Source organism: Dipodomys spectabilis, unplaced genomic scaffold (genome assembly GCF_019054845.1).
Source record: "Dipodomys spectabilis isolate Male_0828 unplaced genomic scaffold, ASM1905484v1 ptg000149l, whole genome shotgun sequence".
Classification (NCBI taxonomy): domain Eukaryota; kingdom Metazoa; phylum Chordata; class Mammalia; order Rodentia; family Heteromyidae; genus Dipodomys; species Dipodomys spectabilis.
The window spans coordinates 1,183,528-1,200,654 of record NW_024870826.1 but is presented as its reverse complement, the minus strand read 5'-3'; the positions used below and the strand labels follow the sequence as shown (position 1 = coordinate 1,200,654).

The 17,127-nt window shown below is 39.9% G+C and overlaps 1 protein-coding gene and 1 non-coding gene across 2 annotated transcripts; both read left to right on the top strand.

Annotated features, from left to right (window-relative positions):
* Positions 1-2,136: 2,136 nt before the first annotated feature.
* On the top strand, positions 2,137-2,297 carry LOC122118399. The gene has a single exon (XR_006149341.1). It is a non-coding gene; the product is annotated as a U1 spliceosomal RNA (small nuclear RNA).
* Positions 2,298-9,818: 7,521 nt separating this feature from the next.
* On the top strand, positions 9,819-11,093 carry LOC122118397 (tripartite motif-containing protein 43-like). Its single transcript, XM_042692365.1, has one exon. The coding sequence runs from the start codon at positions 9,819-9,821 to the stop codon at positions 11,091-11,093; it is 1,275 nt and encodes a 424-aa protein (XP_042548299.1).
* The last annotated feature ends 6,034 nt before the right edge of the window (positions 11,094-17,127 follow it).

Here is a 17,127-nt window from a genome sequence, read left to right as displayed (position 1 = left end):
GAGCTTCTGAGGGAAGACAGTGGTCTGTGTCTTCTAGATCTGGAGGTAAGAAATTGCTTTTAAAAGCCTGAAATGGGGATTTGACACCTGGTTAAAAAGCTACTTGCTCTCTGTGATGACAGAGAGACAGAGGAATGTAAAACAGCATTCTCTTCAAGACAAAGCCCGAGAAAGAGAGTATCTGACCTGCTATGGTTAAGACTGATGTGGAATGTTCAACTGGAAATAGTCATTAAAATTTTTATATGGGAATTGGTTCATGAGAAACAGACAAGCAAGACTTTGAGAGCTCAAATTGAGAATCTTTATTAGAAAGCAGGTGACTGCAGAAGGACTCATGTCTAAAAGACCTGCAGACTATAATGTAGCTTGCACAAAGTTTGTAAAGACAAAATAATCACATGTTTGGGGTAAAGACCCAAGCCCAACAAAAACAAACCATCTAGGGGAGCAATCAGGGTCGAGCATTCTATGTAGCAGAGCTCTCTAGGGACCCAGCAGCATGACACCAATATTCCCAGAATGGCCTGTTTTCCCTCTAGGCTTTTTAGCGCTGGGTAAAAAGCCTCCAAGACCCATCCAGACTCCATGATGACGGTGAGGACAAAACAATGTTACTTTGACCTAATATCCCTACTTCATTATAAAACAAGGGTAAATACAGAAGTTTAGGAAAACAACATGTGGCTACCCTGGCTCCATAACTAACAGCAGACTGCAGAATCCAAACACAGAATACTCCCACAACGCCATACCCAGAAGAGACCAGAGGTGAGGCCCCACAACACCCATACCCAGAGAGCTCCCCTGTCACCATGGCTCAGCCCACAACTAACACAGAAGAGCTGCAGGAGCAGCTCCATGTCTGTCCAGGATATGGGAGCCAACCTGAGAGTTCCTCGCAAAGACACAGAGGTCTGCCACAGCACTGCTGGTCATCCTCACAACCAGTTCTCTGCTGGGGTGAAGCCCTCCCGTCCCACAGGAGATCAGAGCTGGTGGTTACCCACAGATCGTGACACGGACCCCTCTCCCTCCAACCCATGAAGGAACATTACACTTGAAGATGTCAAAGAAGTCCGAGCCCTTCCTCACTGCCCACATCCCACATGTTGGATTCCAGCAGGAGGTCCTAGGGACTCACACGTGCTGGGCGCCAGGACTCGGTGTCCTCAACAGTCCTGGCTATCAGGGGATAACAATGCTGGTCTGAAAGCAAACGTCCCTGCACCCACAGAGCCTCTCCCTTCAGGAACCATGAAAGGCTTCTGAATGGCAGCTGCAGGAGAAGCATTTCATCAGCTGCAGTTGCTAAGTGAACATGAGTGCCAGCTATAGGAGAAGCAACCCCCTATCGTGAGCACCTGCTGGCGCTGGTAGAGCAATCCCCAATCAGGAGCCCAAACTCATGCATTCACAGGCCCCTACCAGAAGCCCAGGAATCACGCTGTAGCTGCTAGCAGAGAGTTCCCCTCTAGGGTGCCTGCCTTTCCACAAACCTCATGCCTGTCTCTCAGAGTCTTGAATCTATTGTTTCCATAATTGTGCAGCAGACATTTCCAATGGAACAATTTCTGGTAGATCTCATCCTCAGATACATCAAGCATGCACATGTGCCCACCAGCCATAGGAGGCCAAGCATAGACCACTTGTGGGGACAGACCCAACCCAGGGCCAAGGCACAAACAAATCTTGTGCCCATGTGGGTAGCCCAACCCTCCTGAAGTCCCGATTCTAACCTTGCCATCCCCCACTGCAGACGGGACCATGCTCCTCTCAGCCAGCTGGAGACAACGCATGCACATGTGCTTGTTGGCATGGGCTGGCCTACCCAGTGTCAACTAGCCCGGGGCAAGTGAGGGCTGTCACATCATTCTGGTGTGAGCAGGCCAAGCTCAGGTCACGACCCCCACAATCCCAGGACCCAAATGTGTAAATCACAATGAAAGAAGACATGATTCATGGACTATCAGGACAACAAACCAAATCCCAAATCTAACAACAACCCAGGGAAGGACCCCAGTGAAAGTGAAGAAGAGATGGAGGACAAAAGAACCATTAAAGAAATGATGATGGAATTGGCCAAAGAAATAAAGGGGGAAATGTGAAAGTATCAATAGGAGAAGGAAGACATGAATATTTACCTGGTAGGGGAGATACCATGATCACGAAGGTGGTTTTCCCAGGGCGAGGATTATCCATTGCACTACAGATGTGCTGAGCCTTGTGATTTCCCCAAAGTGGGAAACTCAATTGCATAATTTGCAGTAGTGGGAATGACATTAGTGCTCTCCCCTGGTAAAAAATTTAAAAAAAGAAAAAGAAAGAACACATGACAAAGGAATTCCAAGATTTCTTAAGCCAGGCATCAACAGATCTTGCCTGTAATCCTAGCTACTCAAGAAGTTGAGATCTGAGGATCATGGTTCAAAGCCAGACCGGGCAGGAAGTCCTTGAAATTTTATCTCCAATAAACCACCAGAAAACTGGAAGTGGTGCTGTAGCTCAAGTAGTAGAGCACTCGCCATGAGCTGAACAGCTGAGAGAAAGCACTTAGGCCCAGAGTTCAAGCCCCACGACCGACAAAGAAAATAAAAAACACAGTAAACCCTTCATTAACAGATGAAATTAATACTTGGAGAACTGATATTAATAGCATAAAGGGCTCATTTTCCACAATGCAAACACCAGTAGAAGTCATAGTTAACAGAATAAGTGAAATGGAAAATAGCATATCAGGAGTCAAGAAGAAATCAGAAGAACTGGAACAGAAAGTCAAAGGCAGACGTTATGTCGAAAAACGAACTTTTTACAACTTTGCCGTGGGATGGGGGGATGGAGAGGAGTAGGGATAAAAGGGGAAACAAAGGAGGAGGCAACAATGCTTGATAAGAAATGTACTCACTATCTTGCCCATGTAATTGTAACCCCTCTGTATGATATTTTCACAATTAAGAAAACACTTAGAACATTCCAAAGGGAAATCCAAGATTTGGCCAAAGCAGCCAAGAAATTAAATCTATGCATAATTAGAATCAACGAGGGAGCATAATTTAATAGAGGCATGGAAAACCTATTTGGTATAATAACAGAGTAGTTCCCCATCTTAAGAGAGAAAATCTCACCCACAAACAGAAGCATATAGAACCCTTAGCAGACAGGATACAAGGAGAAATATTTCTAGACACATCATAGTAAAAATATTAGACTTGAATAGCAAGGAATTGGCTTTAATTGCTCTAAAATCAAAGAAGGACATATATTACAATGGAAATAAAATGAGAATCACTGCGAACTTCTCTACACAGTCCCTCAATGCAAGGAGAGCCTGGAATGATATTATCTAAATCCTGAAAATCAACAACTGCCAAACCAAACTGTGACCCATTGAAGCAATCATTTATATTTGACAGAGAAACTAAAACTTTCCATGACAAACAAAGATTAAAGGAAGTCATGAACATCAAACTGGCATTACAAACAATTCTAAAGGGAGGAATACAATCTGAAAAAAAAACAAAGAAAATGAAAGAAACATATCAGACAGAAGCCACCACAAGACAAATTTAGTAAGCACGGGAAAAGAAAAGAAACAAAATACAGGAAAATAAGTAAATGGCAAGAAAATTGACACATTTCTATAATAACCCTAAACATTAACAGACTCAATTCCCCAACGAAAGAAAATGAAAAGCAGATTGGATCAAAAGTAAAAGATCTATTCATTTGATTTTGCTAAGAGACCAATCTCACAGCCAAAGATAAAAACCAACTGTGAGCAAAGCGTTGGAAAGAGATCTTCCATTCAAATGTACCCTGCAAGAAAACAGGAGTAGCCATATTACTATCTGATAAGTAGACTTACTAAAATAAATACAGAGACAAGTAAGGACATTACATACTAATAAAGTGATTGATGCATGAAGAGGAAATCAGAGTGGTCAATATCTATGCACCAAGCAACGGAGTGCTTAAACAGGTTAAACAAATACTCTCAGCCTTACCGAACAAAATAGACTCAAATGCAATAATATTGGGAGATTTTAACACCTTACTCTCCTCAGAGGATACATCAACCAAACAAATATAAACAAAGAAGCCTCTGAACTAAATGACACAGTAATAAAAATGGACTTAGCAGACATCTAGTTTTCTACCCAACAATGACCTAATACACCTTCTTCTCAGCAGCCTATGGAACATTCTCAAACATAGATCACACATGCAAAGAACCTCAGCAAATACAAGGAGATTGGCATAAATCCTACTATTATATCCAAACACAGTGGAATCAATCAAATTATTAAGAGCAAATCATACTTTAGAAATTACTCAAAAACATGGAGATTGAACAGCACAGTACTGACTAACACCCAGGTCACAGAAAAAATTCAGGAAGAAATTATAATATTCTTACAACTCAATGAAAATGTAAACACATCACAATGGAACCTCTGGGATAGAACAAAGGCAATGTTGTAAAGAAAGGTCATAGCACTAATTGTACATATGAAAAAAATGGAAACATTAAAGTAAATAACCTCCTGATGCAATTGTAACTGCTAGAAAAACTCAAATCTAAAGTGACTAACTGGAGATACATAGCAAAAATTAGGGCAGAAATCAACAAAACAGAAACTAAAAAAAAAACTATCCATAAAAATCAATGAAACAAGGGCTGGGAAGGTGGCTCAGTGGTAGAGCACTTGCCTTGCATGCTTGAGGCCCTGTGTTTGATTCCTCAGCACCACATAAGCAGAAAAAAAGCCAGAAGTGGCACTGTGGCTCATGGTAGAGTGCTAGCCTTGAGGTGAAGATTTGAGGGACAGCACCCAGGCCCGGAGTTCAGGCCCCATGACCAGACCCAAAAAGAAAAAAATCAATGAAACAAAAAGCTGGGAATATTTTGGAAAACAAATTAATAAAATTGACAGACTAATTGTGAGATTAATGATAAAAAGAAGAGAGGAAATTTATATAAACAAGATCAGAGACACCACAGGTAATATTATGACAAACACCCAAGAAATCCAAATAATTATAAAGGACTACACTCAAAATCTACACTCACTAAAGAAGGAAAACCAAGCAGAATTTCTAGAAACATACTAACTGCCTAAACTGAACCAACTAAACAACTAAACAAACAAATAGCATACAAGGAGATTGATGAAGTAATCAGAAGTCTTCCAACAAGGAAAAGCCGAGGCCCAATGGACTAACCACTGCATTCTGTGAGACTTTTAAAGGTGAACTAATATCAATACTCCCCAAGCTTTTCCGGGAAATAGATGTAGAGGGAGTAATCCCAAACTAATTCTATGAAGGCAATATCATACTCATCCCAAAATAAGGTAAGGCTCTGAAAAAAAAAAAAAAAAAGAGACAACAATTGACTAATTTCTCTGATGAGCACTAATGCAGATCTCCTCAATAAAATATTAGCCAAAAAAAATCTAGAAACTGCTAAAAAACATCTTACATTATGACTAAGTAGCCTTCATCTCAAAGATGAAGGCTGATTTTGTTAGTATTATCCCCATATTTTTTCCTCAGCACCACACATACCTAAGCACCGCCCTGCTCTGGAGTTCTGGCCAAACAGCTGGCCACTCCCTCTCTCTTTCCAGATTCACCTGAGCATGCACCTACCTCACTTCCTGCCCCCAGACACTCCAGCTACCTGGAGTGGAACTGATGCCTTGTGCTTCCTCTCCTTGGAAATATGCCCCCTCTAATAACCTTATAATAATCTTTCTCCTGTGTCTGCTTGCCTCCAGCCTCCACATCCTCCCCTGGGATGGATCTGAAGGATTCCTTTCAGATTTAACATAGCTAAATCAATATATGTAATTCATCACATCAATAGAGCCATGGTCAAGAATCGCATGATCATCTCAATAGCTCAAAGGAACAGATTAGAAGATGCAGCCATAAAACCACATATTTATAGTCATATTCAACAAAGGAGCCAAAGGCAAACAGTTAAAAAAAATAGCCTCTTATTGGTGTTGGGAAAACATGACAGTCATATGCAGAAAACTAAAAATTTATCCCTAATTGTCACCACACACTAACATCAATTCAAAGTGGATTACGTCAGACCCAAAACTCTAAAGTACTGTAAAATGACATGAAAACTCATAGGTACAGACAGGCAGGAACTTCCTGAATAGAGTCCCAGGGGCACAATGGATAGGAGAGTGACTCAACAAGTGGGACTACATTGAAAAAAAGGTTTCTGACCAGCTAAGGACATAGCTAATAATCTAGAAAGACAGCCAACCAATTGGGAAAACATCATTACCAGCAATATATCAAAGGCCTACTACTCAACAAATACATTTTGCTCAAGAAATAACCCCTCCCAAACCTAATAAACAAATCACTAAATGGGCAATGGAGTTAAGGAGAGACGTTTCAGAAGGGGTGAGTGTGGCCAAAAAAATAAAAACAAAAAACAAACAACAAAAAAAACACATAACGAAATATTCATCATCCCTGGCCAAAAAGGAAATACAAATCAAAAGAACCCTGAGATATCATCTTACCCCAGTTAGACTGGCGAATACTTTGAACTCTGACCACAACAAATGCTGGCAGGGAGATAGAGAAGGAACCCTACTTCACTGTTGATGGGAATGTAAATTAATACAACCACTGTGGAAAGCAGTCAGTAGGTTCCCCAAAATCTCAACACAGACCTTCTGTATGACCCAGCCACACTATTCCTAGGCATCTACCCTAAGCATCATGAACCCCAATATGATAAATACTCCTGTACACCCATGTTCATTGCCACACTATTCAAAAGAGCCAGGATACGGAAACAACGCAGATGCCCCAAAATAGATGAATGGATGCAAAAAAAATGTGGTAGCTCTATGCAATGGAATTTTACACAGCCTCATCCATCAGGAATGGCGTGGAACTAGAACAAATCATATTAAGTGAAGAAAGCCAAGATCAGAGAGAGAAATGCCACATATTCTCCGTGATATATGAAAGATAGACTTAAAACAGAATGGGGGGCTGGGAAGGTGTCTCAGTGGTAGAGCGCTTGCTTTGCATGTATGAGGCCCTGGGTTCGATTCCTCAGCACCACATAAGCAAAAAGAAAAAAGCTGGAATTGGAGCTGTGGCTAAAATGGTAGAGTGCTAGCCTTGAGCTGAAGAGCTGAGGGACAGTGCCCAGGTCCAGAGTTCAGGCCCCACAACCGTACCCCCCAAAAAAAACAAACAAAAGCAGAATGGGATATGACAAATGATACAGGATTCTAGACACTCAAATATAGGGAGCCTAAAAGAGGATAGTCTTAGGAGAAAATCACGATATTGTAAGTTTCTTAATATATTTATACGTGTGTGTGTGTGTGTGTGTGTGTGTGTGTGTGTGTGTGTGTGTGTGTGTGTGACCATGGCATTACTGTTCAACTTTCCATTAAAGTTCATCTAGTGTGTTGAGTTACTTGTCTGTTCTTTCTTTATTCTGACTCCCTCATAACTCAGTTTCCTAAAAATAACTGTTGAAAATGGGTCTGGTCAAACAAATGCCTGGTTGCAATGCATAAAATATTCTAATTACCCTTTAAATACAGGTAGGGCAAGAACTCATATTGTCCCCCTTGTCTCCATGATGGACCACAGATCCTGTCAGTACAGTGTGCCTGAAACTCTGCTTCCAAGGCAAGATGTCTTAGGGTAACAAGTCCTGAAGCACAGTCTCACTGTTGTCTCCCATGATCAATTAAAGCTACATCAGTTGGTTAAGTTCCTGTCCCATAATGTTAACTTCACCCCATGCCTTGCTAGGCAGGGTAGGAGAAGTCGAGTCCCTGGGAAATATATCTGGGTAGAGTGAAAGCCAGGCATTTGAGGAGATGTGAAAGTTCCACCTCTCAGAATTGCTACAGCTGATATCCAGTAGTATTGTGGGGCACATTTTCTTCAGGCTTTTCTGAACAAATGGAGCTGAACCTGTGTTAGGAAAAAGAAAATACCGACAGGCCCAACTTGGTCTTCAACATAGGAGGGGCAGACAAACCGTCCAGCAGGATAGAATATTGTGCAAGTTGGTGGAGTAGGGTTCAGGTTTATCTTGGTCTTAACAAGCAAACAGAAAATACGAAGCATAATATGGTCTCTTGGGGGCCCAGAGGGGCCAAGGGCGTGTGCTCTTGGTCAGGCTCAGAATAGAACGCTCTGCGTCCGGCAGGGAACTTTTCTGATAAGACCAGGTTGGAATCACTCACAGTCAAGCACGAGAGCACTCACCTGGTGTTTTGCTTGACCTGGGAGAAAAAGGCGTCTTCAATCCTTTCACCCTAGTATTTCAAAAAGTAGGAACTCTTCAACTGGAACTCCAGGTTTACATAGATGTTTTCAGGATTCAAGGAGGAGTTCCTGGTGACATTAAGGCCAAGGACATTTGAATTCATTTAGCAAGATGGCATGGGAAAATTGGACCACTCCTGATATTATTCTAGCAGGAAAAGGGGGGAAGAGCATGTGTTCTAAAAAGCTTGTAATTTCACCTCGAAAAATACTACGTTGTATAGGACCACAAATTAAAAGTTCAGAAGTGGCTTTCTTGCTCTGCAAGAGTGCAGGTATCAGTTCTAAAATCTCTCATTCTTGGGATTGGAAAATATTTTTAATTGGGTGTTGTGAATTAAATCACATGGAGACTAGTATTAAAATAGTTAAAAGAAAAAAATAGTAAAAAAAAAAAGAGAGAGAGAGAAGAGAATTGTCAGAGAACCTTGCTAAAAATTTCCTGCTTTGGTCTGATGGTTTGGCTCCTGTTGAGTAAAAGAGGAACTGCTTTGGTCTTAAATAGGTTTCTTTACATGATGGGATTAAGACACACCCTAGACTCTTCCGGAAATAGCAGAGGGTGTGGGTATATTTTGAGATTTCTTGTGTACCCTTCACCACATTTCAAAGTCACCTTATGTAAATATATTTTACCCTATTTAAACTAGCCAATATTGAGCAAATTGTGAACCTGAGCTTGGCCAATCTGAGCAGAGGGGCAGGGTCTGCGGCAGTCAGGATAAATAGGGGAGCAGCCTGCCTGTTCTATGTGTTTGCTTGACGATTTTTGGTTGATGGTACACCTAGAAATATTTTCTGTCTTGCTGAGACAATTCTTTATTCTCTTTCTTTCTTTTCTTTCTTTTTCTTTTTTCTTTCTTTCTTCTGTCCTTTATTTCTTTCTTTTTCTTCCTTTCTTTTTCTTTTTCTTTTCTTACCATTATTTTATTTTATTATAGAGGTGATGCACAGAAAGGTTATAGTAACAAACAAAAGGTACCAAGTATATTTCTTTTCCTAAGGTGTTATCCCCTCCCTTTCTCCTGCTTTCGGTTCTCGTGACTGCCCCCTCCCATGTTGTAAAGCTCATTTCTAACACAGTGTCTAGTGAGTATCACTGTTGCATTGCTTCCCCCTTGGTTGATCTATGATTCCACTTCCCTTTTCCAAATCAGATAAACTTTGATACTCCAATGGTTGTTCGGAGCATAGTTATAACAAGGACAAACACAACTTGTACCAGAAATTCACTGAAAGCAACAGTAAAAGGGTGGGGCCTTGTTTTTAATCTCAATTCCAATTGATATGGAAATGAATTGCACACCCTTCTCTACACACCCTTCTCTAAGCCCTCCCACCCCAAGTGTAAAAAAATGGAACTAGGGAATCAAGCTATTCCGCACATCCCACCGCCTTGCCATGGACAGCACTTGGAGAGAGCTTGCCAGTGGTGAGGACCAGAGCAGGAGAATCAGCTCTCTCCATCCTCTTTGTTTGGAAAGATGGAGTGGGACATTGCCCAAGCCTTCCAGGAAGAGTTGAGATGCCCCATCTGCATGGAAACCTTTATCGACCCAGTCACCATCCACTGTGGGCACAGTTTGTGTCGACCGTGTCTGCGCCTCCTCTGGGAAGAAGCTGAGACTCCAGCCAGGTGCCCTGTGTGCAGGCAACCCTCTCAGCAAGAAGAGCTCAAAACCAACATTGCCCTACAGAGTCTGGTGTCCATCAGCCGACAAATCAGCCTCCGACAATTCCTGAGCTCCGAGGAGCATACATGCTGCACACACAAGGAGACCAAGCAGATGTTTTGTGAAGTGGACAAGAGCCTGCTGTGTCCTCACTGCTCCCCATCTCGGGAACATGAGGCTCACAGACACCAACCTGTCGACTGTATTGCTGCAGACAAACGAAAGATTATTTTAAAGGAAATGGACACTATATGGGAGAAGATACAAAAAAACCAGAGCAATATATACGAGAAGAGGAACATCATCAACCAGTGGGTTTGGTACATGAATCTACACAGGGAGATGACCAAAGATTTTTATTCAGCACTGCATCTGGGTCTCCGGGAGGAGGAAATACGACTTTCGGAGATACTCAAAGAGAAAGGAAGAGTCATCTTTCTGCAACTCAGGACAATGGAAACCCAAATGCTTCAGAAAAGCAGTGACCTCAGAAACATATATCAGGAGCTGATGAAAACCTACCAAAAGCTAGACCTGGAACTCCTGCGGCATTTAGAAGACACCCTGGAAAGATGCGAGAGTGCCTTGCTCTTCATGCCCCAGCTGAAGAAGCCAGAGCTCAGCCCTCCTCCCATTCCTAGATTGATGGATAACCTCAACCATTATCGAGTGGAGATCACCTATTGTCATTTGATTCAGAATCATGAAGAATCCAACTATGTTGCTCTTTCAGGAATCCAAGAGTTCAGCTCTGGGAAACATTACTGGGAGCTCAGTGTCCAAGGCTTCTCCACCTGGGCTGTGGGCGTCTTCAGAAATTCAGCAATAGGGAGCAACCTTATTCTGAATGAATCTGAGGACATTTTTCTTCTTTTCTCTGGCAAGGGGAACATTCATTATAGTATCTTTACCACTGCTCCATTGCTTCCTTACTTTATAGAGAGACCAGTGGGCCGCATTGGTGTGTTTCTTGATCTCGAAAATGGAAATGTGAGTTTTGTGAATGCTACTAAGAATTCCTTTATCTGGAGATACCCAACTAACTCCTTCCAGTATCCTGTCAAGCCTTGTTTTTTCTCCTGGTAACCCATAATCATAAGTAAAGAGCTTTTATTTCCTTTTTTTTTTCTTTCTTTTTTTTTTCTTGGTTGTGGAGATTGAATTCTGGGCCTGGGCACTATCCCTGAGCTCTTCCGCTCAAAGTGAGTGCTCTACCGCTTGAGGCACAGAGTCATTTCTGGTTTTCTAGTGGTTTATTGGAGATCAGGGCCTCTCGGACTTTCCTGACAGGGCTGGCTTTGAACTGTGAGTCTCAGATCTCAGCATTCTGAGTAGCTAGGATTACAGACATGAGCCACCTGTGACAAGCTAGTAAAGAGACTTCCTATGTGTTGGGAACTCTCTATACCAGAGAACCCTTCTCAACTGATGCAAATAACTTATGCTGTTCTTATTTGTCTTTGTAATGTAATTACATTTTTGTTATGAAATATAGAGTTAAAATAAAATGCAAGATGTAAAAATGTTAGTGCATGCATGTTTAATTTTGATTCTGACATATGATAAACACTATAATAAACAGTGGATGGCACAATGAAACTTGGCTTATAAGTAGCTTATTTCTTAATTGTTTCATCTTCATCTCTAACACCAGTAGCTAGGAGTTTCCATATTCCCTCTGCATTTCCACAAATGATATTACTTCCCTGAAGAACAAAAGCAGAGTTGGCATGACATCTTTCTGCAGACCATAGAGAATATCTGGGCCATAAGACACTAGGCATTACCTATGTCTTCATGGTGCCTCAAGAAAGAAGAAGTTCTGATGTTTCCCAAGCAAAGAGATTAGTTAAAGGAAGAGCCATCTTATTGCTTTAAAGATAGCATCCATCTAAGCTACTGTGCCCACAAAACTCAGATTAATGGCATGAGGCAGATATTCAGGAGGGAATGAAAAAGATAACTGGCTTATTGATTTTTGCAAGATTAAATCGAACACAGTACTAGAAATGAATCATACTAAATTTAGCTTGCTTACCTACAAAGCAACTCTTCACATCCAATCGTGTGTCACTGTGCTCAGTTTAACAAAGGCAAAACCCCCCTCAGTGCCAGGAATATTTAATTTCCTCCTTCGAGCCTATTAGGGTTCACTTTTTTTTTTATAGGCAAGCCAGATTCCTGTAGTGAGATCATTTTTTAAAGTTTTCCTTTTGGTTATGGATAGAGGCTGTTTGGAGGGGTTGTGAGTTAAAGAAATGGAGAGAGTGGGCTTAATTGGGATACATTGCATGTGTGTATGAGAGTATCGTTTCCCTTTCCCATCCCTTCCCATACTCCCCCCACCTCCACACACCCTATCCCCCCCCAAAGTTGTAAATTCGTTTTTCAACATAACGACTTGTACATCTCATTGTTGCAATGGGTCTACCTGTATCCTTATTTAAATGATTTGTTTTTTCCCTTCCCAAAATATTCATTTTTTAGAGTGGAGTAACTCCATAATATTTCTTCTGGCTAGTTTGTCTTCCTCATTGGTTATCTTAAAATTATAGAATTATTTACTTTTACATCTTAGAGAAAATTGAATTTAGCTTCTTATATATTAGATTCAAAATGAAGGTGACTTAAGGAAAAATGTTTTGTATTACTATAGGCCGCAAACAGTGTTAAGAAATTTGCTCACATTGTCAAATATGTTCATCACAAAATTATTTAGAGGATTTTTGTCATCATTGATTTGTTTCACTTTGGCAGAAGTGGGTTATAAACTCAGGGTCTTCCACTTGCTAAGCAAGCATTCCATCACTTGAGCTACCCTGCCTGACCACCCTTGCTGTTTCTTTTTTTCTCTGTTTTTTTTTGTAAAGCTAGTGCTCAAATCCAGGGCCTCAGACATGCTAAGCAAGCACCATACCATTGAGATGTACCCCAGGCTCAAGCAAAGCAATCTTATCACATCCATACAGAAAGAAATCTGGTATTTTAGTACACCATGATGTCAGAATGAAGCAAGATCACAATAATATTAACAGGAGGATAAATCACTCAATGGTGATGTATCTATCTATCTATCTATCTTTCTATCTATCTATCTATCTATCTATCTTCCTGACCCTGGGGTTGAACTCAGGGGCTGGGTGCTGTCACAGCGCATCTTTGTGCTCAAAGCTAGCACGTGAGGCACAGTTCCATTTCTGGCTTTTACTGAGTTGTTTATTGGAGAATAGAGTCTCACAGACTTTTCCACCCCACTGTCTTTGAAATGAGATCCTCAGATATCAGCCTCATGAATAGCTGCAGGTGTGAGTCACCAGTGCCCTGCTTGGTGATTATATCTTTGTCAAGATGCGAATATGGATCAATTTAACCCCCAAAATTTATAAAACTGTTTTTATACAAACATTGGAGATATTTTCATTTTTCTATCAGATCATTTTGATTAAAAATATTCCTACACTAACCTGTAATTAAAAATTGTGTACATATTATTCTTGAGTCTCTTACTTAAATCTATAACTTTAGAAGGAATGACTCCAATCACTTGATCTTCTATGCTTTTCTGTTCATGCTTTTCTGTAGACAAGTACATGTTAAGACCAATTTTGTTCTCCAATTTACATATTATTCTTATAACCTTGAAAAATCAGTAGATAGCTCACTTTGTGCAAATTACATGCTTTTCTGAAATCTTTACCACTCATACCTCCATAAAGTAGAAGCTATATTGAAAACTAATGCAAGCTAAATGGTTTAGGCATTAACAAAGTTTCAGTCAACCAAGAAATCAGACAAGGATATAGCAACATAGTAAGTCTGAAATTTATTTTAAATAAATATGGTAGATATTCTTTTCCTACAGGTATGAAAATGAAACAATGAAGCTTATTGAGGTTTGTTTGTAAAGCTGGGAGAATGGATGAAGGAAAAAAAATGGAAAGGAGAAAGCTAAACAAGGTACACTCTATGCACATATGGACATATCAAAATGAATGCCCATGCATAATGAGCCAATAGATTACATACAATATAATTAATAATGTACTATGGGCTAATAGATGCTCAAAATGTGAAAATTTTTATTGTATTTTTAGGTTGAAAATAATATAAGGTACAAGTGGAATTATCACTTAATTCTACATGATAACAGCCCAATTTTCCATTTACATATCATAATTTATTTTTCAGCTTGAGAGTAAATAAAACAATTAAATTAGTTAACCATGGGATCAGGCGACAAATTAACCAGGGATTAAATACTGGCTTTACCAGATAGCAACTGGGAGATTTCAGGTTCTCTGAGGCTACAATCTTCCATGAGGATCTACTTTGCAGCTTGACAAGCTGTTGAAAATGTTAAATTACATAATAATTACTTAGTACGGACACAATGAACACATTCTGTATTCATGAAGTAAATGTTAGTTTTAGTGGTACTAGAGTGAAATTTACTTAAGAGACCTATAAGAAATTGGTACAAACGAAAGCATTGTTTACACTTTTATCAAAGATGAGTCAATAAAGAGAAATCTGGCAACACGAATGTTCAACTTTCATGCTGTTTTCTGTTTCAGTCTACATTTTTATTGTGGTGTTCTCATTCCTCTCACAAAATTTCTGGTGTTTTTGACTAAGAGTGTTACCATTATACGTAATCGTTTCTACAAATATTAAATGTTGCCTCTTAAGCCATCATATTGTTGATGTTAATGTGGCCTTAATCACCTTCTTAAAACAGCTGCCTGAATCCTTCTGCCTTATATCTGAGTGATTGGACCATTAGTGGTAAAGAAGAAAGATGAGAGTTGATGCCAGTTTGGCTCTTGGTAGATCGTAGATTTTTTTGTTCCATGGGAAATCTAGAACAGAACTACCTGAAGTAAATAACAAAATATTTGCAAATTCTAGGGTATATTTAGGGGCTTATTAACTCGTTTTTAAAAATAGTTATTATGTGCATGGTTTTATTCTTAGAATTTCAGTTACTTAAGAATGGAAGCCTTAAGTGAACTCAGCAAATAATTTGAGGAAAAAAACTTTTAATGATAGAAATTAAATTGGACAATCCTACATGAGACTAAAATGGATGGTTACATATTCAGAAAAAATGTTCAAGAAAGGGACTCCCAGAAGAAGTGCTAGTTAAGTTGGGAAATGAAGGGAGATAAGCCAACCTATGTTGGAGAGAAAATCCAAATTGAGGATAACAGCAAAGGCAAAAAAAAATCTCTGTCTTCGCAAAAGCCTTGCTCTGGAGGTATGTGGCAAAAAAGGGCTTGCCATTAAAGGAAGAAGAGTTAACAAGGAAGAAAAATAGAACATAATGCTCCTCAGAAAGCCACTGGATAATGTTAAAGTAGAGAAAATTGTATTATCTAAATACTTGAGTCTTTTAAATAACACTAGCCGTCCTGTGGGGACATGACAGCTAGTGGTCAGAGTGCTGATAGGGGGCAAAAAGGTGGTTTTCATTTTCCTAGGGGTTCATACATTTTTGTATAAAAGTATGTTCACTTTTGCCAACAAAACCACACAGTAAATTCAAAACTAAGTAGATCAATGAATAGCTTCTCAATGTTTCTTCTAAATGCTCCTCCAGCTAGGGTGGAAGTAATAAGGAAGTTAAGTTGTTCTCCTGCATACCTAAAAGGCAGTAAAAGAAATGCACTTTCAGTGCAATAGTAATGGCAAAGCAATGTAAGTCCTGAGCCACATCATAGATGGGGGTACAGACTTCTGAATGTATTGATGTGTGAAGACTTATTCATTTTGTGACATTATGTAGTCACTTCTGGACAGAATTTTAGTAAAATCCTTCTCTCCTCCCCTATCACATATCCTATTCTTGCTGCTCTTGGGGAGTTTTTAAAATCTGTTTTTGTTTTCTGCATGTGAAATTTCGCTATTTTAGGAAATCTAAATTCTTCCCCTGAATTACAGTCCCTTCTGCAGTTTTCAACTTTAATTGCTGACACACAAAGTAGATTTTTTTTAACACATAGCCTGGTCACTGGGACACCAGGTGTGTGTGACACCAAAATTATTGACTTAACCTCAGCAGATTCCTTCAGTGCTGTATTCATGAGGTGCTGATAAAAACAATGGCTGTAATTTTTGTTTTAAAGAAAAATGTATACATTCCCTCTTACTTTGAATGAACACTTCTTTTTTCGGTCCGGTAGTGGGGGCTGAACTCCCGGTCTGGGCGCTGTCCCTCAGCTCTTCAGCTCAAGGCTATCACTGTACCATTTGAGCCACAGCGCCACTTCCGGCTTTTTTCTTTTTGCTTATGTAGTGCTGATGAATCGAAACCAAGGCCTCAGGCATGCAAGTCAAGCAACCTACCACTGAGCCCCCTTCCCAGCCCCGAATGAACACTTTTGAAAGGACTTGGAATAAGAATTATTTTCAATCTGCACTTCATTCATTCACTCATCATCACACAATTAATTTTGAGGTGATGGGAGGAAACCATTGTTATTGGTTTTAGTCATGAAGGACGTGGGTGATAGGCAGCAGGACATTTCTGGTTCTGGAAGGATGTCCCATCCACAGGTTTCCTGAAGAGAAGTAACTCTAGATTTCTAGAGTAATCTAGGGTGACCACTTACAAGAAATGGACACTTGAACCAGAGGGTAGGAAATATATTTTAGTCTGAAGAAAATATCTTGAAGATTGCAAAGAAGTTGATATCAGCAGATTCTAAATGAGAAGGCGGAGAAGATTCAAAGAGCAACAAGGAAGCACACATCGAATTCAACATAATTTTATGTTAAATTCTTGGATGAGACATTAAATCATGGATATTTCTGAAGTCAAACTCCTATTATAACTCACATTTTAGCCTGATTATGTCGCAAACGTGGTTCATTAAAAAAGTTTTTCCCCTTATTTTAAAATTGACAGCATATTTTTGTTTACTATATAAGGGAGGCAAATTTGATTCAGAAAGCAAATCCATATTAATTGTGTCCACACAGAATCCTTCACCTATGTAGTATTCGATTGGTTCAAAGCTCTTTCTTTTATCTGTGTTGGTTGATGCTTGAGTCCTGGAAGGGTGCTATCTTGTGAACCTGCACTATTTGGATTCCATCAGTGAAAACACTTTAATTCCAT